We start from the raw sequence: 23319 nt of genomic DNA on the forward strand, positions 1-23319 counted from the left end.
GCGCAGTACGACTTTAAACAGCTGTCAAATATAGGATTTATAGACAGAGTGTAATCTGCTTGGTCACATTCGTCCATATTGTGTTTCTCACAGTGGTGCAGCAATGGTAAGTGTGTGTTCACAGTGGCGCTGCAATGGTAAGTGTGTGTTCCCAGTGGTGCTGCAATTGTAAGTGTGTGTTCACAGTGGCGCTGCAATGGTAAGTGTGTGTTCACAGTAGCGCTGCAATGGTAAGTGTGTGTTCACAGTAGCGCTGCAATTGTAAGTGTGTATTCACAGTAGCGCTGCAATGGTAAGTGTGTGTTCACAGTAGCGCTGCAATGATAAGTGTGTGTTCACAGTAGCGCTGCAATGGTAAGTGTGTGTTCACAGTAGCGCTGCAATGGTAAGCGTGTGTTCCCAGTGGCGCTGCAATGGTAAGTGTGTGTTCACAGTAGCGCTGCAATGGTAAGTGTGTATTCACAGTAGCGCTGCAATGGTAAGTGTGTGTTCACAGTGGCGCTGCAATGGTAAGTGTGTGTTCACAGTGGCACTGCAATGGTAAGTGTGTGTTCACAGTGGCGCTGCAATGGTAAGTGTGTGTTCACGGTGGCGCTGCAATGGTAAGTGTGTGTTCACGGTGGCGCTGCAATGGTAAGTGTGTGTTCACAGTGGCGCTGCAATGGTAAGTGTGTGTTCACAGTGGCGCTGCAATGGTAAGTGTGTGTTCACGGTGGCGCTGCAATTGTAAGTGTGTGTTCACGGTGGCGCTGCAATTGTTAGTGTGTGTTCACAGTGGCGCTGCAATGGTAAGTGTGTGTTCACGGTGGCGCTGCAATGGTAAGTGTGTGTTCACAGTGGCACTGCAATTGTTAGTGTGTGTTCACAGTGGCACTGCAATGGTAAGTGTGTGTTCACGGTGGCGCTGCAATGGTAAGTGTGTGTTCACAGTGGCGCTGCAATGGTAAGTGTGTGTTCACAGTGGCGCTGCAATGGTAAGTGTGTGTTCACGGTGGCGCTGCAATTGTAAGTGTGTGTTCACGGTGGCGCTGCAATTGTTAGTGTGTGTTCACAGTGGCGCTGCAATGGTAAGTGTGTGTTCACAGTGGCGCTGCAATGGTAAGTGTGTGTTCACGGTGGCGCTGCAATTGTAAGTGTCTGTGAGAATTGGGAGTAACTTCATAGGTCGGTGTTAGTTGAATGTCATTTACACATTGTGCATCCTGGGGACAGTTGATAACTGTTTGTTGAACAGAAGAGGGGAGAAAGGGGTTGTTTCGGAATTAAGGCGACTGAGTGGATTATGTGGTCAGGCATGGTGACTTGGGTGATAGCGGGTCATCGTGCCACGACAGCGTGGGTAGTGGATCATAATACCAAACATGAAGATCCGGGTAGCATTGGTCTTCAGGAACCTGTGGTTGTCCTAGGAGGCGATTAACTGGCGCTAGAAGGTTAACAGTCCCATTACCATCTTACCCTCTATGGTACATGCAAGTCGAAATTTAATTGTGTTTCATATTTTGATTTCCAACGTAAATTCCCAATTTACCAGTGAAGATCCGGGTTAGAGTTGGTCTTCAGCAACCCATGCTTGCCGAATAAGGCGACTATGCTCGGCGACTAACGGGATCGGGTGGTCAGGCTCGCTCATTTAGTTGATGCATGTCATCTTATCCTAATTGCTTAGGTCGATGCTCATGATGCCAATCACTGGATTGCCTGGTCCAGAATCTGTTAATTACAGATCGCCGCCATATAGCTGGAAACAACAAAGAAACAACCGAAACAAAACTAACAATGCCCATCATGTATACCACTGTCTGTCTGACCCAGGCTGAATTATTTACAGGCCTGCGGCGTTAAGCAAACTCTTGTTGTTCAAGAAAGAGAATGAGGTCAGTGAAACTAGACTCCAACGAATTAAAAGTCTACAGTTGGGCCCGCATCAGATTGATGTGGCAGCTGTTAATGTCCTCATACTGCCTGATTTGAAACCCTCATTGTCTTTCATTCCAGAAGTTGGTATCATTCCTGATAATTGTGGCACTCACCGTTTTATCTGGATGTGGTGAGTAATCATTTCTTCAAGAGCGTTGCATTCTGACTTAAACAATTAAACAACAAAGATGCAAATGACTGTTGTATTGTGATCCAATTATTGTTCTATTGTTGTGCTATTGTTGAGTTTAGTTGTATTACTGTATTTTATTGTATTACCGTTGTATTGTTCCTGTATTATTGTTGTATTGTTGTATTTGTTGTCTAATTGTTGCATTATTGTATTATTGTAATTTGTTGTATTGCTATTGTGTTTATTGTATTATAATAATTTGTTGTATTCTTGTAATTTGTTGTATTCTTGTATTATTGTGTTTGTTGTATTGTTTGTTTGTTTTGTATTATTGTTGTATTATTGGGAGTGTTGTATTATTGCTGTAATTTGTTGTATTATTGTTGTAATTTGTTGTATTATTGTTGTATTGTTGTAATTTGTTGTTGTGTTGTATTATTGTTTCGTTTGTTGTATTACTGTTGTAAATTGCTGTTATTTTGATTTATTGTATTGTTGTTTCATTTTTATATTGTTTATTATTATTGTTGTGTTTATTGTATTATTGTTGTGTCTGTTTTATGCCTGTTGTATTATTTTTGTGTTGTATTCTTATTGTTTTATTGTAATCGTCAGATCCATGTGTTTTAACGATCATGCCGAAGTGTATAATCTGCATCCTTGTTTCCTAGACTGTGAGAAGCGGTTCCTGCTTGACACTCTGAGCCACGCCGTGGACAGTCTCGGACATGTCATCACTGACACTGCACACAGCATCGGCAACACCCTCGGGCATGTCACAGGAACGTTGCTAGGTACATGGAACTAAACGTCGTTTCCCTTTGATTAGTTTGTGTTTGTAATGCCGCACCTAACAATATTCCGGCAAAATGACGGCGGTCTGTGGTGGTGCTGAGAGGTGATGTCGCTGTTCTCACACGTAAGTAAAGAACATGGGGCACAAACGTTATAACGTAAATGCAGGGTATTATATCTTACCAGAGACCATTATTTTATGGTATCTGATCTGACATAGTCTTAACATGTTCAGGCCCCGTAAAGATAAGAACCCGGGATAGAATAGGTCTTCAGCAACCCATGCTCTTGTAACAGGCGACTATGCTTGTCGTAAGAGGCGACTAACGGGATCGGGTGGTCAGCTTCACTGACTTGGTTGATGCATGTCATGGTATCCCAATTGCGTAGATTAATGCTCATAATGTCAATCACTGGATTGCCTGGCCGATACTAGATTATTTACAGATCGCCGCCACATAGCTGGAATATTGCTGAGTGTGGCGTTGAACAACAAACAAAAGCAAAACATCATATTCAGGCCATGAGATTTAGAGAGAGTGTTGAAGAGACAAATACACGTAGATGTAATTGTGATGATGTCGATGTGGATGCTGCTGATGACGACACATTTCAAGATCTGAAAGATGTTTTACTTCCGACGTAGCATGGTGAAAGTATAGATGATGATGAAGATGGAGTTGACGATGATGACTATGGTGATTATGATGGTGATGATGCGTTGCTACCCTCCAGGAGCTGTTGGGGGTCTTGCTGAAGGCATACTGACGTCTGGGGCCAACCTCCTTCTGCATAAAGTGGACATTGTCACCAAGGGAGCTGTTGAAGTGCTGAACGGTGGCCTTGACTTAGCCTCTGGAGTTGTGCATGGCGTCACCGACATTATCGATGGCATCTTAGGGCATTGTTTCTACTTCTGTAATAACACACAACCTGGTGGTAAATAGAGGTCTTCCTTGTGTACCTATCTCAGAACCTTCACTGTAAAAACACATACGCATACATATTTTGGAATGTGTTTAAATCCTAAACGGAATACACATTTGGTGTGATATACTAAACACGTTTAGGGCCTGTAAACATAAAACGAGCTGTCGCCTCACAGCCTAGCCGCCACCTAAACACATGAGTGTTTACGCATGTTTAGAATATTAAAATGTTTAGAATTAATACATGTTTACGACAAAGAGTATATCTGTGTGTACTATCCCATTGATCTAAACATGTTTAAATAAAATTCATATCATTGTGTATTATCATAATAATCTGAATATGTAAAGGAAATGCTTATCATTTAGCTGTTAAACACAATCCAAAGCATGTTTCGACCCTGAACGCGTCTACATTGTTCATATCATTGTGTATTATCATAATAATCTGAATATGTAAATAAAATGCTTATCATTTAACTGTTAAACACAATCCAAAGTATGTTTAGACCCTAAACGCGTCTACATTGTTGGGATAAGAATGCACTAAGGTTTGTATTCAGAATTCCAACTAATTTTACTGTGGAAAGAGTGGGCAAATAGAACCTCCCTAATCTGTTTACTGCTGCATGGTCCCTGAGGCATCATTTGTGGTTTAATAATTAGCCACACTACGTTTGTCTCGAACTACGGACAACCCGAAGATGTTCCTCTCACTGTACGATGAACGGCAAAGCTATATCCATAGCAGAAACGTATTGTGCTGTTGAGGATGAAATGGACAACTTTTATGTACATGATTCCTGATTGCGGAGCAAGGTCATTGTTAAATGTTTAGTGAGTGAGTTGGGTTTAACGCCGCTTTTAACATTATTCCAGTTATATCACTGCGTGCCTTTTATTAAATTTAGTGTCTGTCATTCAGGATGCCCGTGAAGATCCGGGGTAGAATAGGTCTTCAGCAACCCATGATTGCCGTAAGAGACGACTATGCTTGTCGTAAGAGGCGACTAACGGGATCGGGTGGTCAGGCTCGCTGACTTGGTTGATACATGTCATCGTATCCCATATTGCGTAGATCGATGCTCATGATGTCAACCACTGGGTTGTCTGGTCCATAGTAGATTATTTACAGACCGCCGTCATATAGCTGGAATATTGCTGAGTGCGGCGTTAAACAACAAACAAACAAAACACTGACCGAATGTAACCCTTTGCTGTTTTATTTGACATGTTTCGTGTTAGTTTCTTAACAGGATCTTGTCCTCGTCTTTTCTTCGTCTTCTTGTATTTATAATGAATAAGGAAACAAGTTTTTTCAATGCATGTATATAAAAAAATTCTCTTTCTGTAAGGTCGCGCAGTTCACCCAGTTATCAAGTGTCCACCCAGCATAAGTGCGACCGCTGAACCAAGGTCAAGGTCCAAGGTCGTCACGATTGCTTCTCCAAAGTACAGTGACCCTAATGGGTTCCCTGTCACGTGAGTCATTCATATACCCATTGGAGGTAGTCGATACGAATGTTCTAAAATGTCTCTTATACTTGTAATACTTGTCTCATGCTAGGGGCGGTGGGATTCGCTCGTCACGCCGAAGACCCGGGTTCTATTCCCACATGGGTGCGATATGTGAAACCCATTTCTGGTGTGCCCCGCCGTGATATTGCTGGAATATTGCTAAAAGCGACGAGCACGACTCTGAAAATAGCAGTCGAAAAAAATTACTCTTTTGAGCGCTAATTACGGGATCGCGTCACCTATGGTTGGTTTGTTGTTTAACGCCGCACTCAGCAATATTCCAGCTATATGACGGCATGTAAATGATCGAGTCTGGACCAGACAATCCAGTGATTAATGTCATGAGCATCGATCCACGCAATTGGGATCGATGACATGCATCAACCAAGTCAGCGAGCCTGACCACTTGATCCCGTTAGTCGCCTTTTTACGACGAGCATAGTCACCTTTTACGGCAAGCATGGGTTGCTGAAGACCTATTCTACCCCGGAATCTTCACAGGTCGCGTCACCTATGACGAGTATGTGAACACTTAGATAGATCACCGGGTCCATATTTATTTATTTGTTTTTTCATCTTCAACCTCAACTATAGCAAGATAGAGGGCAAGCGAAATATAAAAATTAAACATAATAACAATAAGTTCACTAATTGTGTAACTTATTTTATGACGACATATTAAAGTTTAAAACACTTCGTACCCGACTTTAAATTTGTTTATGACGTAATTCGGGTGACTTTGCTTCGGAAACGAATTTTTAATAAACCATACTGAAGAATGATCAAGCTGATCTGGGTTTTTGTTTTTGGTGTGCAATGGTTGTCGTGTTTTTTTATCCGGCAGGGCAGATTTTTCCACAGCGGCGGGGAAAATTAAGATACGAAGACTTTTGATTATTTCACGTTGGAGTGAATATTCAGAGCGGGCGGGAGATGGGAAACACAGACAAACACAAAAAGCCTTAGTTGTGATCTGCTAAGACGTTCCCAAACACTGGTCACCGGCTATACGATTCTTGCATGTCTCGTGATCATTTAGGATTTTTTTTCCAGACTATCGGTACACAACCTGCCCGACAGCAACGTCTTCACAGAAGGCAGCACTGCCGTCCGCTACACCGTCACCAACTCCCACGGCCTAGCCAGCAGCTGCCTTGTGTCCGTCACCGTCACGGGTGGGTGTCGGGGGGTGGGGCGGTTGCCTTTGGTGGGAAGGGATGAGTTGCGCCAAGGTGGGGTGGGGTTGGGTGGGGGTGAGGTACGATAGGGTGAGGTGGAGGTGAGATGGGGTTGGGTGGAGGAGGAATCAACAGTATGTGTATAACTGCACTATTTGGTTGTATTCGAATGGGGGAAGTAAAACGAAGTGGAAATGTTAGAAATTAAGCTTCTCATCCTACTTCTTTCCATTCTGAAACGGCTTCAGGGGGCATCGGTCGCCCAGTCGTCTTAGTCTCCGCAATTCGTTGTGCAGAGTTGCGTCCCTTAGGGGCGTCAAGAACCAATAATCGTTGGTTAGCGAATCCCAGATTCTCCTCGATTACGTTTCTAGGTTTGTCGGCACCATACACGTGCATGTGGGTTTCACTAGGGTTATAAACTTTATACCCTCCTCATCTCGGATTTCCCTTCCACATCAACATGACATGCGATGACATAACGGAAATATTAAGAGCGGCGTTAACACACCCACTCACTTTAAATACACTTAAATAAGATTATAGTTATGCCTTACATGGGCCGTAACTAGCATGGAGATTCTGATTTAAAGTTTTGCATGTTTTTTTTTATTATACTTAACGTCCATGATATCAACTGTAATCATTTACAGATAACGTTGAATTATTCATTGATCGATTGTCGTTTTCGGAAACACTTCATACAGACGCAGAGGCAACGATGGCTATAAGTTATGTAAGGCGCCGCTTCTCCATTTGCAGATTTGTGTCCCATAGTTGCGTCAGGATCCGCTGATAGTGTGTTCGAATCCTAGATTCGGCCCGATTATGATCCCTGGTCTGTCATCAACAATCTGCGTCCTGTCCGGGCATTTAATCTGACATGCTTTGACAGAAATACGATGGACCTACATTATTTAGGTCCATGGAAATACTATTGAAATCAGCGTACAACCAAAACAGATATCACACAGAGATAGAAGGGTAGGCATACCCTAGAGGGGCGGTCGGGTAGCCTAATGGTTAAAGCGTTCGCTCGTCACGCCGAAGACCCGGGTTCGATTCCCGACATGGGTACAATGTGTGAAGCCCATTTCTGGTGTCTGCCGCCGTGATATTGCTGGAATATTGCTAAAAGCGGCGTAAAACCATACTCACTCGCTCACTCATACCATGGACTAGAATTGACTGCAACTAAAATGAAAGGAAAGTTAGGCAATGTCGTGTCCCGAAATGCCCTCCTGTATCATGGGACTCTTTCAGTGAAGCGGTGCAGCAGACCGAACTATATTCAAAATGGCCGCCTGACTTGTACATCGGCAACGGGTTACCTGCTGTTGGGGGATTCCTGCGACGTCTCATGTAGCAGTGGCTATCGGAGGAAGGGTGCTGGCACCGTCACCTGCACCGATGATGATACTCTCAGTGCTTCCTTACCCGTGTGTGAAGGTAGGTTCTTCATCCTCAAAGAACAATGCTGCTTTCTTCATCACTTGCAGGCAATCCTTAGTACCATATCGACCCGTGAAGATCCGGGTACAGAATAGGTCTTCAGCAATCCATGCATGCCGTAAGACCGTGTGGTCAGGCTTGCTGATTTGCTTGCGTAGATCGATGCTTATGATGTCAATCACTTGGTTGTCTGGTCCAGACTCAATTATTTGAGTCATATAGCTGGTATATTGCTGAGTGCGGCATCAAACCACAAACAAACTAAAGATAGTACCATCTCTAGGTTCCGAATATTCTTTATTCACATTTGTACATAAGGTAGACATAAGGTGTTTCACTTTCTGCTTGTTGACACGAAGCTGCAAGATTTCGGGTATTTTGTCCAGTAAATATACTTTGCCAATCAGATACCCCTCAAATGTAAGAAGACTGTCATACCAATTTCGACATTTTCTTACCTGATACTTAAAGTCACCCTCCAGGTTTTTTTTATTAACCCACTCTAACAAGCATACCCCCTCATACATACTGGTCTCCAGCCTTACAGTGCGGGGCTCCCCCTACACCCCCCACCGGTCACTACACCTGCCCCCTGGGGGGTACCTACGGATCAACGTGCTACCTGACCTGTCCCCCGGGGTCGTCACCTGCACACAGCAACTTCTACATCACCTGTCAACCGTCAGGAACATGGACACCGGCAGGGCAGTGTGAAGGTGATTTGTGTTTGGATTATTCGTATTAATTTTGATTCTTTATCTTTTTAGCAACTTGCCTCGGAACGATACGAGTGGTAAAAACGAAAATAGAACGACGATGTTCATTTGTTACTTGACTGTGATTAGATTCAACAAAAACCGGTGTTGTATTCAAGCGGCCGCCATCTTGTTTTCCAAATCCGTACCAGTTTTTGTTTTCCTTGTTCAAAGTTTACTTTCGACGAGAAAAAAACTGTTTCGAGTTTGGAAATGAGGGATTTTAAAATTTAGAATTGAAAAATATATTACGACTTGAACCTAATCGGTGATGTAGAAGAGGTGAAGGCGAGGTAAAATTGGGTTTAACGTCGCGTCCAAGATTATTGCACGTGTGTGTGTGTGTGTGTGTGTGTGTGTGTGTGTGTGTGTGTGTGTGTGTGTGTGTGTGTGGCTGCTTGTACTAGTCCGGACTGATGCCTATTTATAGTGCTAGTTAACTGAGATACAATGCCGCAGTTTAACATGAATACCCCACTCAGACACAGTATACTGACTCCGGGCGGTCGCTCTACCACTAGACCACGGAGGCGGTCTAGATGTAGAAGACAAGATGTGCATTAATTATACAGCGTCTAGATACCCGCCGCCGGGGTAATGTGTAATACCTTATGTTGCGTGCTTTACATGTTATGACTTTCAATCCCACTGTGACCAAGAAACAGTGTATATTCGACAAAACCTTTAAAACTACTCAGCATACCTTTTAAAACTTCCGGTAATCCACATAAATTAAAGTGATAAAACCCTTTCCATATTCATAAGGTGAGGTGACATGGGGTCGTGTCCAAGATTATTGCACTTATATAGCGACGTGCATGTACGTGTGTGTGTGTGGCTGCTTGCACTAGTCCGGACTGATGCCCATTTTATAGGGCTAGCCCACTGAGGTGCCATGACACATTTTAACACGAATACCCTACTCATACACAGACTACAGAATCCAAGCCGACCAGTCCTTATTTTAGCTCCATAATGCCGAGCGACAGGCAAGGTATCAACTAGTACCATCTTTTGGTATGACGCGGCCGGGGATCGAACCCCCGACCTTCCGCTCTCTGGGCGGGCGCTCTACCACTAGACCACGAAAGCGGTCTTTCATATTCATAAGAAATCGATTGTACGATTCCGACTTTATCATAAGCATGTGTTCATGAGTCACCGAAAATGATTATCATACTACGTGAACAGCTGATCATGACCGTCATCGCAGCAGTATTGAAAATGACGTTTTAATCCGATGAAAATATACTGAACCAAATTAAAAACTTCACAATCCTAGAATTTTAACATTTTGACCAATTATCATTGTGGGCACTTATTGTGTATTTAAACAGTAATGGCCATGTATTTTCTTCAGATAACACCCGTTTTTGTGCAGGTGAATCGATCAAAATCATGTGCACAGCACTATAGTGGCAAAAGTGGTTTTTCACGTGCAACTGGTCACGTGGCCATTATACCGCACGTGTTTTCAGCCATACTTGTTAGCAGTCATTAACAAAAAAAGAAAAACACAAGAAAACAAAAGTCTTTACGGCCATTTGTTATGCCACGCCTTTCAAATGTGCAACGTGAACGTGCCATGGGCATGTTGCAGACGGGAACGTCCGTAGCTGAAGTCGCAAGGACGATGGGTTGTAGTCGACGGACTCTTTATGATTTACAGACGCGTCTACAGCAAACGGGTACCACTGCTGATCGCCCTCGGCCAGGTCGGCCACGTGTGACGTCACATGCAGAGGATCGTCAGATTGTTTTACGTCACCTCCGTAACCGATTTTTGACGGCTACATCAACCAGAAATGAACTGTTTAGGGGTAGACTGAGTGCGCAAACTGTTCGAAACCGTCTGAGAACTGCTCAACTTCAGGCACGACGGCCATACTGCGGGCCGATTCTAACTCAATTACACAGACGTCAACGTCAATTGTGGGCACAACGACACTTATGATGGCTTGGGGAATTGGAATCAAGTCGTCTTCAGTGATGAATCCCGATTTAATCTTCGATTTGCTGATGGTAGGGCGAGGGTGTGGACGGGCCGTCATGAACGTTTGATCTTCCAACAGAACAATGCCAGACCCCACACAGCAATTCTGACAAGGAATTTCCTTCAGAATGCGGGAGTCAACGTCATGGACTGGCCGTCAAGGTCTCCCAACCTCAATCCAATCGAATACGTCTGGGATGCTCTTGGCAGAAGTCTGCGCACTCTCCAGAACCAACCACAGAATTTGCAAGATCTTGGCACCATTTTGCAGCAACAATGGCGTCGTCTTCCCAATCATGTGTTCACAAGCGTCACAAGGTCCATGCGGAGGCGTTGTGTTGCAGTTGTCAACGCACATGGTGGCCATACACGCTACTGAACTTGCGTGCCATCAGATTCTCGTGCTTGGGACTTATGATTTAAACTGTTGATGTTATTACCGAATACCGTAGGTGCCTGGAACAAATTATGGTTACCACCATTAATTAAAATCTTTCTGTGGACATTAAAGATTAAAAATTACCTTCTCTGATACATTTGTCCGTTGTATATCATATATGGGATTACTTTTTAAAATGTGAAGTTTTTGATTTGATATTTTCTATTTTCTGTTTCCCCACAGTTGTCTCCCCTCCCTCCTTCCTCCACACCAACTGCTCCGCTGGCGTCACCTATACCCCCGTTACTGGTACAGCCAATGCCAACGTCACATGGAGTAACGTTCTCGTCGACCCCACGAAGGGTGTAGGCAAGGTCAGGGTCACCCAGACAGTCGGGCCTCTACCAGGCTCCGTTGTAGGTCCAGGCAGACAGACAGTCGTGTACGAGGCCCAAGACCAGACTGGAAGCAAGGCGACATGCTACTTTACTGTAGATGCATCGAGAGCTGGTTAGTGTGTTTCTCGCCCACATTGGTCGTGAAAATTGTTGAGCTTTTAGTTTATAGTTGAGACATTGATCAAACGAGCCGAGAGCCGCGATGAAGTCCGACAGTCAAGACATGAACCTATACCGGGGTCAGTAACATGTCTTAACTGTCGGACACAATCCCGGCTCTAATGCTTTAGAAACTTGGCTGATACGCTTGTTGAATTCCCCTCGTTACTTATTCCATAGTGTACACCCATGAAGATCCGGGGTAGAAAATGTCTCCAGCAACCCATGCTTGCCGAAAAAGGCGACTATGCTTGTCGTAAGATGCCACTAACGGGATCGGGTGGTCAGATTCACTGACTTGGTTGATGCATGTCATCGTATCCCAATTGCGTGGATCGATGTTCATGATGTCAAGCACTGGATTGTCTCAATTATTTTACAGATTCCGTCATATAGCTGGAATATTGCTGAGTGCGGCGTTAAACAACAAACAAACAAACAAGTCATATTGTAAATCCTGTTCCAATGGCTTCTATATAAGCTGGAAATGTATTGCGAACAAGTTGCAAGCTCTGCCAACCGGGGCCGCTCTTTTTGATGGAAATAGGCGAATGCAGATTTAGATCAGATTTGTACTTGCTTTCAATAATAGCGATAAAACCCTTCCATAATCCTAAAATAATCTCTGCATATCTCCGCTAAAAGGAGTGTACATTTTACGATTCCAACTATTTTATGAGCATGTGTTTATGAACCATGTGCTCTTGTTCCAAATAGTCAATATACAAGGTTTTCACGAAGAGGTAAGCGTACCGTTATGCATGTTCCCATATCCCAATCTTGCAACAGTGACAAATCACTTATTAACTCCTTCTAGCGTTTCAAGTAATGCAATACGTGCAGTATGACTTGATGCCACCAAAACACATCATAAAGCATGTGTACTGTCAACTGGGCGTCGACGGAGATTTTCCGAATCTTTTCGTGTTTTTAATGAAGGTGGTCAAATGATTTGATGCACTTCACTTATTACAAAAAAGATCGTGATTATCAGATCGTCTTTACTGGGCGCCACCATCTTGTTTGAAGCAAATGCAAGTGATATGGGAGGTTGAATCTGATTGGTCAATAGGAGGGAAATCATATAGCGATTGGTGGCGCTACGGTCGAGGATGGAATCAAGTTCGGCAAGATGGAAACTGGACTTTTGTAGTCTGTTAACACCCTTGCCTCGTGAAAATGTGAAATATCTGGGCCCCTGCCAACTCGCTCCCTCACTCACTCTTTGTTTTGAGCTACCTATACATACCCTCATACTCACTCACCCTTGATTTCAGTGAAGACATGCACACCACCTTCCTACAGCTTCACCGACGTCAACTTGAACTTCACATGTCCACGCAGCTTCTACGTGGGCAGCTCGTGCACAGTGCGGTGCACGCTGGGATACCCCCTTGTGGGCGCTGACCACATCACGTGTACCGACAACCCACAAGCCACACTGGGCGTGGCCTGGGCATTCTCATCGCTCTCTAGCGTACCGTCATGTCAGAGTAAGGAACACTAGAGAGATTATTTAACTAACATGTTTTTTAGATTTCGGGCACAGGTGGCCCAGTCGTCTCAGGCGCCGTAATTCGCTTTGCAGGTAACGTCCCTCGGGCGTGCCAGAAACCTTTGATCGAGGGTCCAACCCCCAGATTCGCCAGATATTTGTCTTAGCACTCAAAGTTTTACTTGTAGAATCCCTGACGTCATGACACAAAAGATGACGTCATATGCTTCTATGACAAATGACCCACCTTGTTATCAGAGATAAAACAACTAGAAAACGTTGCTCTGGTAAACAATTCGAATCTTTTATCCCCCCGCCCCCAATATAATCCCCTGGTCTGTCTATCCGTCCATCCGTTCGTCTGTCCGTATTTAGTTCTGGAGCATAACTTGAAAACCGTGAAAGATTTTTCATCCAAACTTAGTGCATGTATTAAACAGAGCTGAAGTAGTGCATTTTGCTATTATATAGGAATTTCATGTTTCAGGATATTGTAGAAAGTTGAACAGCATTTAATTGAAGTTATCCAATGGCAATGAATAAAAAATGGGGTATAAATTGCCAAACTCCTTTTCCGAATTGCATCAGATCGGATGCATATGTCGTCTCCTGATGACTTATGTTATACAAGTAGGCCAATCGTATGAAAGTAGATCCACGCCATATAGGTATCAACCCAAAACAGATTCAACTTAATATAAATCTGATCTAAGCGCTCGTCCCATTAAAGGACGACCTTTCGCGAACTTTGACAAACCAGTGAAATGACTAACAGGAAGTCAATATTAGCCAATCAGAAAGCAGCTATATGGAGTTTTACCGCACTAGTTTCAAAATGGCGACTTCCGTTCAAGAACAGTTTTCGATTCAAAATATGAAAACTGAACAAAATGATATTCTGGAAGTAGTACTCTATGATTTAAAATGTTGATCACTTTATAACCAACCCCTAAATGTCGTTCGGAATGCCTCGTGGTGACCTGTCCGAGGTTGCATAATTAGAAAACACTTTCACTTTCGCGTTCTCGTAGGCGAAGCACTGATTGGTCGGATGAAAGGTCATTCTGACGTAACCTGTAATGGAATGACCTCAGCTGTTTGTGTGGCGGTAGCGAGCACTAAGACCTGATTTTAATGAGATTGAAACAGACATAAAACAACTGTCACTAGGGCCACACGGAACAAAAAATATGCCCCCAAGATTTTGCTATGACCTGTTGTGTGACCTATATACGTACTTACAGAGAGGAGCTGTCCCGCCCTGCTGCCTCCAGAAAATGGGGAGTTGTCATGCGACAAGTCGGTGTCGAGCAACATGTGCCAGATGCAGTGCCAAGATGGCTACCTGATCCCTCGATCAGCGCCCTCTAACGGCATGTACACCTGTGGTGGTAAGAGCGGCACGTGGAAGCCGAACCCTTACGTCATGCCGTGTGTTGGTGAGTGACGGTTTGCAAGCACAGTGTACTGAGGGGTGTACGATTATATTCTTAATCAGCCAAGTCAGTTCTGAAACATTTGTCCAAACATAACAGTGATTGTATTCAATCAATCCCCAAGGGCACCCATTGTCATGACACTTCAGGATAAAGAGGTTTTCCACCTATGATGCCAGCTATAACGAGCACGAAGATGTTTCGTTTGTGTGTTCGTTGTTTAACGCCACACTCAGCAATATTCCAGCTATATGACGGCGGTCTTCAAATAATCGAATCTGGATCATACAGTTCAGTGATTGACATCATGACATCAACCAAGTCAGCAAGCCTGACCACCCGATACCGTTTATAGTCTCTTTCGGCAAGCATGGGTTGCTGAAGACCCATTCGAACTCGGGTCTTCACAGGGCAGCACGACGATGCACAGTGAACTGTTACAACATGAATTTTATTTTAAAATGCTAAAACAAATCACGTAGCTTTTCATCTGTGTTTTTCAAAACGTCACATTAAACAATACTCATTACTTTTTTCTTTCAATTAACCATGCATATTGTTGTGACTGAGCCAATAAAAAAACAAGAAATATACTGACTCGGCCTGAGATCCAAAAAGTTGATTATTATCTTTTCATTGCCACCGACTCACATCATTTTATTGTCCTCAAGTAGACACAGACTAAGAATCAGTGTGCACCCGATTTTTGCTTAAAGTGTGCGACGTAAAATACTATGTCCAGCTCTACCAAAGAATCATGCTTCACGTGAATCTCATCCATCGACAAATGCACTGAACAGATTCTTTGAAGATGGTATATTTTGAACAGTAAAATTTCGAAACAAATGGAAGAATCTGCCAAAAATAATTTATTGTGGCCGAATATAAAGAATTATTCTTAATAAATCTTATGATTATGTCAGTTCAGTTCACTAGTTATATGTCCAGCCATTTTATATTCGGTGGGGAGGGGCTGTTTGATACAGTTTATCTTAGTCAGTGCTTCAAAACATAGAGTTTATTTCTTTGAAAGGAATGGCTAAAAAAAGGTTTTGTACCCACAACACATGCTATTTTAGAACATCAGCAACCCCTCCACATATGAAATTGTCGGTGCCTAAGTTTGTTCCATTTCCCCAGTGTTTTCTCATTTCCAGCCAGTACCCTGCCACTGTCTTTCCGTGCCCCGGGAATCGTCTACTACTCGGGGGCGTGTCCAGCTAGTGCCTCGGCTCGGGCTCAGATCAGGGACAACTTCATCAAGTCTCTCACCAGCAGTATCTTCATGTCCGTGTGCGCTGACAGGACGCAGTGCAATACACAGAACGTGGACGTCATATGCGGCACGGTGACCGGCAATCGCACGACGTCCTCCCAAGTGCAGTTAAAGTTTGACATTGTTGTTCCGTACAGCTCTGCTAATGGCGGGGGACCACTGGCTGTAATGGCTGCCAAGAACCTGCTGAACAAGGTCGCAGCAGGTACGTTGTCTATCCGATATTAATATCTGTACGACTTATCTAACAAAGGGGCGGTCGGGTAGCCTTATGGTTAAAGCGTTCGCTCGTCACGCTGAAGACCTGGGTTCGATTCCCGACATGGGAACAATATGTGAAGCCCATTTCTGGTGTACCTCGCCGTGATATTGCTGGAATATTGCTAAAAGCAGCGTAAAACATTCTCACTCACTCACTTAACTGACCGCTTGATGAGTGAGTGAGTTAAACGCCTCTTTGTAAAGTATTCCATTTATACCAGGGCGAGTTAGCTTCATGTGATAGGAAAGCCGAATTGAGGTCTGACCCCGGAGTACAGGTCTTAACCAGTTTGGTGAAACCCTCGAACATGGGTATGATGTTCACAACCTGGAAACATAATTGGGGTAAATCTGGGATTCGAACCCACGATCACGGGTTCCTGGCTCGCCTAAGGGACGTTACTTGCATAGCCAACTACGGCGCAATAGACTACTGGGCCACCCGTTGTCTCTTTGATGACATGATTGCGTTCCTGAACCTTTGCACAATACAGAATTTTAGGTCCAGGTCGCAAATTAACTACTTGTGCAATTTGAACTAGCAGAGGGATAGGGACGAAAGAAATAGTGTCCATTCACAATCCCACGATCACAATTCAAACTGCAGCGCTTTAGAGGACTGGGAAGACCACATTGTGATGTGAGCATGTTAGATCGTGTGATTCCAGGGTTCACTTTGCCATTTGTTGAAAATATGTTTTTAGGAATCACGACTGGTGTCAAGTCTGGGTCTCTGAATTTCCTGACATTTGGGCTGTCTGCATCAAGTGCTGTGCTCCATGTTGATGCTATGGCAATAGACTGTCCACAGGGCACGGGGCCGGACTATGCTAGTGGAGCTTGTGGTCAGTATACACCAATGTCAATGGTCAAGGTCATGGAATGTACAGGCGCAGTAGGACGAGGGATAAGCAGTGCCTGACACTGACAAAGATATGTCAGTGGATCAAAGGGCCAGCACATAGGAAAATCTACTAGTCCTTTAGATCTCTACTAGACACAAATTAATGGTCCTGACAAAAATGGGTTTCAAAATGTGTTACTTCATTGCGCAAGTAGAATGAGAAACCAGCCAAGGTTTGTACCACGCTGATTTTGCTTAGAATATAGAGTTGATCTATTGCTGATTTCAAAAGTCGTACAAACTTAAATTACATGTTCGTCCCCAAAATAACACTAGCCTTCCGGAACAGCATTTGCTTAATTTTACTGGCCCTTATGACTCTGACCAGCAGACCAGCGTTTGTGTCGAACACTGGGATTAGTTCGATACAGAATACTGAGGGTAATATAACTATTGGATTTTTATTAGAGACAAAACACCACTTTCCTCGCACTGCTTTAAGACATACATTTGTTTCTCTGCAAGGAGGCAGACACATTTCGGGAAGCACAACTAGGTGGTCAGGCTATTCAGCAGTGAACAATGTTGATGCCAGTACCTTTTTAAAACCTTTATGTAAACTATTTACGCCAAACATTGTCGGGGAAGAGAATATCAAAAGGCGTGTTGTGTGATTTCAGCTGGATGTCCAAGAGGCCAGTATTACAACCAGACCAAAGACTCGTGTGATCCTGTTCCGAAAGGGTCTTACCAGCCATCGGACAACTCCGTCACTTATGTGCCGTGTCCTAATGGGACGTCCACGGAAACTACCGGAGCTGTGAGCCTCGCCGAGTGTCACGGTAGACAATCATTAAAGTACTCGACGGTACTCGCGTATACGGGAACACCGGTTGGGTTAGGATGGACTCGAGCCACACATCAAGGGCTCGAGCACCCAAGCTCCTCACAGCGATAGCCCGTTCGAGGAGCTCCCTATACCGGGAGTGTAAAGGTGTCACGCGCTGTGGAGGAGTTTGTCGAATACCCGACCAGGGGAGATAACCAACACCTTCACTTCTCTAAGTTGCAGTAGATGGAGGTGTAATAATAGTACAATGTCTGGGCTTAACTAATTCTAAGAAAGAAAGAAATTAAGTTGAGTAAGAGGCATATTACCTTACAAACAGGGTGCTCCGTGCCGGGTCGCATTTATAGCACGGCGTGTCAGCCTGATGTGGGACGAAGTTGTTCTGCTCGTTCCCCACGCTGATGAAACCTACGAGCACAGGTATGGCACTGACAAACCTAGAAACATGATCAGGGCCAAGCATGGATTCGAACCAACCATCATAGGTGTCTGGCGAATTTTAATCGAATTGCGACGCCTCAGATGATGGGCGTCTCTTTAATTGCATGCTTATTATGTATATATATCTTAGAAGGGCAATTAGAATTACCTTAAATTAAGAAATAAAAGCCGAATTGGTGTTGTTTATCGTGTAATAAAAAACTACAGGGATAATGAACCACAAGGAGCACAATTATATGTCCCTGTCACATATGAACTATTTCTGTAGCTTGGACAAGCATTTAGGTAGGGACGACAAAATAGAGCAATCTTTATTATATTTATGAATGAAGACCCTGTCAAGCCACACAAGCAGGCATTGGTTGTTTCTGATGATGCCCAATACGACCTGTCATTTGATCGTCATTGAAGGGGTAATAGTGACACTGAAACACGGCCGTTTCAGAGGTGTGCCCGCCTGGCCAGTACTCCGCTACAGGACTAGCGCCATGTTCGCTGTGTGGAGAAGGCACCTTCTCTGTTACCCCCGGGGAAGTCAACTGTAGTACGTGCTCCCCTGGGTACACCACCCGGGACTCGGGGGCAACCAGCCCGGGTAGCTGCATTGAGGCCACATACCGTGAGTAGATCACGATAAATAATAGCAAAACATGTTGATTGTTGGACACGTTATTGTTTAATTAAACACCTGCAAAATGCCAATCTGACGATTAAAATTACAACACAATAAATCAATTCAGACAATTGCAAGATTCTTTGGCTTTTGATTGGCTGATCAAGCAATGTTTTGGCTTTAATATTTCCATAAACAGAACGAAAAGTAGGCCCGTCCACCAACAGACTACAGTTTCCTGATTGGTTGGGCTTCTGATGTGTTTTAAATAGAATCTGGAATACTTATGATATATGGGGAAAATATAAGTGAATCTTAACGCAACGAGCTGACAATTATTTTAGCTATGCCTGTTTGCGCTTAGACAGAACCCGGTCGCAAAAATGGCCATGAGAGGGGCATGAGTCGATATTCGGCTTGTCCCGGAATACCACGAGTTGGTAGCCAATGAGTCTAAGAGTTGGCTAAAAGGATCATGTGGTGAAGCCCATTCCCTTTTGACACATGTAACTCAAGCCCCCTACATTTTATCCTATTCTTCTCTACATTGCCACAACAGTCGACAACGAGTGCCTGAGCAGCCCTTGCGGTGCCAACGCCTGTGAGATGCTGGCTGATGGCTTCCGGTGCCGGTGCTCAGGGGGATACAGCGGGGAGCAGTGCCAGACTCCCCCCGACCACTGCGTCAGTCAGCCATGTGCCAACAGAGCTACCTGTGTCACATCCCCTGGGGCGTTCGTCTGTCAGTGCGTGGCTGGGTACACGGGCGATCGATGCCAGGAACAGATAGGTAAAGCTTTTTTTCAGCAATCTCTTTACATTAATGGGAGTTCGAAATCCTCTGTAAAATCCACTTATGGGTTCGACTGTTTGGAAATAATTAGATAAAGATGACATCCAAACGGATGAAAGATTAAACGGGATAGTTTTCTATTTTTCAACCAAGGATGTTATGTTTGCACATCCTAGGTCAAGAACATATCAGACAACCAATGATTTATTGATCTCCAAAAACGAATATAAACGGGGAGTTCCGAAAGCAAAACCATAAAGCCGCTGTATTATATTGTTGGGAAATGTATTTATCAGGTCGTTTCTGAGCGTCATGTCATCAACAACTACAAGTGTGCATTATTGAGGATATATTTGTGTTCTGTTGCTGTTTTCTTTTGCTGAGATCGACATTTCCAAATCGAGGTAGTAAAGAAATCAAGCCGAATCGTTCAGAAAGCTGAGCGCTGATTGGCTAAAGAACCCACGTATAGTTCAATTAGATGGGTCAAAGTTCACTCAGGAGCCACCTGACGCGACATTCTATGGAGGTGTTGTCATATCTTGACGCAGAAAAGTATCCTAAAAGATCTAACTTATATATGACGGGCCTGATTAGAAGTATGTTCTTCACTGCTATATATGCCTGTGAACAGTAAAATTTAATAATCCTGTGTTTCTCCCTTTATCGAGACAGGATCTTCTGGTTGTTGGTCACGATTATTCATCAATAGATCTCATCAACACAGCAATGCTCGTGGTGAACACCATCTCCTCGAGGCAAGGGGGTTAACTGACTGTAAAAGTCCAGTGTCCACCCTTGCCGAACTAGGCTTGATTTATGTAGCCCGATCGACACAGCGCCACGTTGTTAACGAATCGGATGTCTAGTTTCGCAATTTTGATTGGACTATGCATCAGACTTGTTGGTCCAGCCAAACTGTAACTCCGGATTTCAAGCCAAGTTCGTTAAGGGTTGAAACCGGATTTTTATAGTCAGTGAGCTCCCTTGCCTCGGGAAGATTGTGTACACCAATGTTCTGCACTACTTTTACCTTTCTTCCCATTATCAATCGTAATTTTTGCTGAAATACTGCTTAAGCGTGATCACTAAATGAGTCCTTCTCCTGTGTGTCCCCCTTCTGTGGTGTTCGCTCGTCACGCCTATGACTCGGTTCGGTTTCCGAAATTGTCGTCCCCAGCTGTCATGTTGTTTTTTACCTAACTCTGACCCTCTATTAAAAGTGAACGGTGGCTGGAGCGGATGGTCACTCTGGTCAGACTGTTCGGCCACCTGTGGTCAGACTGGCCTCAGATCGAGGTCACGTCACTGCGACAGTCCAGCCCCACAACATGGCGGACTCGACTGCAAAGGGGAGACAACTCAGACAGAACCCTGCAATCGGGTACAATGTCCAGCGTGTATAACCTTCCCGAAGCCGCCGAACACCGTGTTTGAATGTAACCAGACAGGCTCCACCAAAAGCTGTAAGCTGAGATGTAATCTAGGATATAGTTTCACAAATGAACCACTGCCGTCGTACAACTGTGGACCAGGGACAGATTACACGTGGGACTATGTGACCAGAGCTGCCGGGTTTCTGCCATCTTGCAATAGTGAGTGTACTCCCCAGGTAGCTGAGAATGCAATATGAATGTACACTTATCAATACTCGTTTTGCAAACATGAACATTCTTTAGGGCGTGGATACGTTGTCATATACTAAGCATTTATGATTTATTTCGTTCACCTCCTGTTAGCCTCCGTAAACACATCGATCATAACCCAAGCCCCCTACTGTAACACAGACAGACCTATTTACAACATGCACAAGTGCAACCTATTATTGAAAAATGCAACCTAATATTTATATCTACATGCACCAAGTGCATGTCGACAAATTTCAAATTTGTATCTTGACTAAACCACAATTGTCCACACATCGGCTTTATCCATGTGTACTTTGTCATTCTTTCTTGGACGTCCTTGACGTCATCAGACTGTGGGTACTTCACGCTAAAGTACTGTACTGTGGCTTAATCTATCACTGAAGTCGACCATCGTATTACCTATGATATTTAGATTATCCAACCAGTATAATGATAATAATTATTAATTGTACGCTGGTTGCCACTGACATTACCACATACGAATTGTACCGTCAGTACTAACTGTACTAAAAATCATGACACAGTCATCAGAGATCTGAGAATTTATTTAGATAACTTTCTGAGACCAGGATGCTACCTGGTTTTGTCTGGTGCAGCAAGCTTTTTAAGTCAACATGCACATTGTGCAAGTTAAATCAAGTTCCTTAAGTCAAACCTTGCCTACGACAATTGTAACGGTCAGGTCGCCTTGATGAAGGAGGCTCTGTAAGCCCTGCCTTGGACAATCATAATGGTCAGATCGCCTTGTTGAAGGAGGCTCTGTAAGCCCTGCCTTTGACAATCATAACGGTCAGATCGCCTTGTTGAAGGGGGCTCTGTAAGCCCTGCCTATGACAATCGTAACAGTCAGACCGCTTAGTTGAAGGAGGCTCTGTAAGTCCTGCCTATGACAATCATAACGGTCAGATAGCTTAGTTGAAGGAGGCTCTGTAAGCCCTGCCTATGACAATCATAACGGTCAGATCGCTTAGTTGAAGGAGGCTCTGTAAGCCCTGCCTATGACAATCATAACGGTCAGATCGCCTTGTTGAAGGAGGCTCTGTAAGCCCTGCCTATGACATTCATAACGGTCAGATCGCTTAGTTGAAGGAGGCTCTGTAAGCCCTGCCTATGACAATCATAACGGTCAGATCGCCTTGTTGAAGGAGGCTCTGTAAGCCCTGCCTATGACATTCATAACGGTCAGACAGCTTAGTTGAAGGAGGCTCTGTAAGCCCTGCCTTTGACATTCATAACGGTCAGATCGCTTAGTTGAAGGAGGCTCTGTAAGGCTTTGTTCTAGTACAGAATGAAACCACAGTATACAATGTTATTTTCGAGCCGACTGAAAAGTGATTCATAGAATCACATAGGCATTTATTACCAAAATTCAAGCATCAAAGTGTTCAGATATTAGCCTAAAATTAAAGCTTTTTATGCAAGAACATTAAGGTCATAGTCAGTTGGCTTTTTTTAAAAAAACGTTTTTTGAGCGTGTCCGTATTGTTTGTGTTTCCAGCGATGGAGGCACCCCGAGGCATGAGTATCAAAACCACTATATCCTACACCGGGCTAAAATGTTCCTTGATTAACTCGGACGCAAAGTACAAGCAAGAACTGACCAATGAAATCGATCAACACTCCAGCAAGTTGGCATGTAAAGATGGTGGCTTCTGTTCCTCCAAGACTAAGGTTAAGTGCTCTGTGCCTGACCGGGATGTCGTCGTGGATCTCACACTGACGGTTTCTGGCATCACAGATTCGGGGAGTCTCAACATGCACGAGTACTTTACAGACAAAAAAGGTTTGAAACTTAGAAGCTTTCACGAAAACAACATTATCTGAACATGATGTGTGTTTGTTTAACGCCGCACTCAGCAATATCCCACCATTATAAAAGCGGTCTGTGGGGTGGGGGGCATGTTTCAGGTTTGTATACTGGAGCTTAAAGGGGGAGGTCATGTTTCAGGGTTTGTTTACACGAGCTTAAAGGGAGGAGGTCATGTTTCAGGTTTGTTTACTGGAGCTTAAAGGGGGGGGGGGGGGGGGGGGGGGGGTCTAGTTTCGGGGTTT

At 44.0% G+C, this 23319-nt stretch overlaps 1 protein-coding gene across 1 annotated transcript in view; it reads left to right on the forward strand.

Moving 5' to 3' along the window:
* The first annotated feature begins 1054 nt into the window (after positions 1-1054).
* The window catches only part of LOC139473099 (sushi, von Willebrand factor type A, EGF and pentraxin domain-containing protein 1-like), a 28446-nt gene continuing 6181 nt past the window's right edge, over positions 1055-23319 (forward strand). The window contains exons 1-18 of the mRNA XM_071255620.1: positions 1055-1098; positions 1999-2050; positions 2725-2847; positions 3584-3787; positions 5133-5259; positions 6349-6470; positions 7737-7922; positions 8465-8641; positions 11296-11562; positions 12887-13102; positions 14349-14543; positions 15698-16021; positions 16782-16922; positions 17602-17763; positions 18658-18831; positions 19385-19615; positions 20842-21213; positions 22766-23050. Coding sequence (XP_071111721.1) covers positions 1096-1098; positions 1999-2050; positions 2725-2847; positions 3584-3787; positions 5133-5259; positions 6349-6470; positions 7737-7922; positions 8465-8641; positions 11296-11562; positions 12887-13102; positions 14349-14543; positions 15698-16021; positions 16782-16922; positions 17602-17763; positions 18658-18831; positions 19385-19615; positions 20842-21213; positions 22766-23050 — 3361 coding nt within the window. The 5' untranslated portion in view covers positions 1055-1095. The remainder of the gene's footprint in view (positions 1099-1998; positions 2051-2724; positions 2848-3583; positions 3788-5132; positions 5260-6348; positions 6471-7736; positions 7923-8464; positions 8642-11295; positions 11563-12886; positions 13103-14348; positions 14544-15697; positions 16022-16781; positions 16923-17601; positions 17764-18657; positions 18832-19384; positions 19616-20841; positions 21214-22765; positions 23051-23319) is intronic.

This window comes from Haliotis cracherodii, unplaced genomic scaffold (genome assembly GCF_022045235.1).
Source record: "Haliotis cracherodii isolate W230 unplaced genomic scaffold, xgHalCrac1.p SCAF_26, whole genome shotgun sequence".
Taxonomy (NCBI): Eukaryota; Metazoa; Mollusca; class Gastropoda; order Lepetellida; family Haliotidae; genus Haliotis; species Haliotis cracherodii.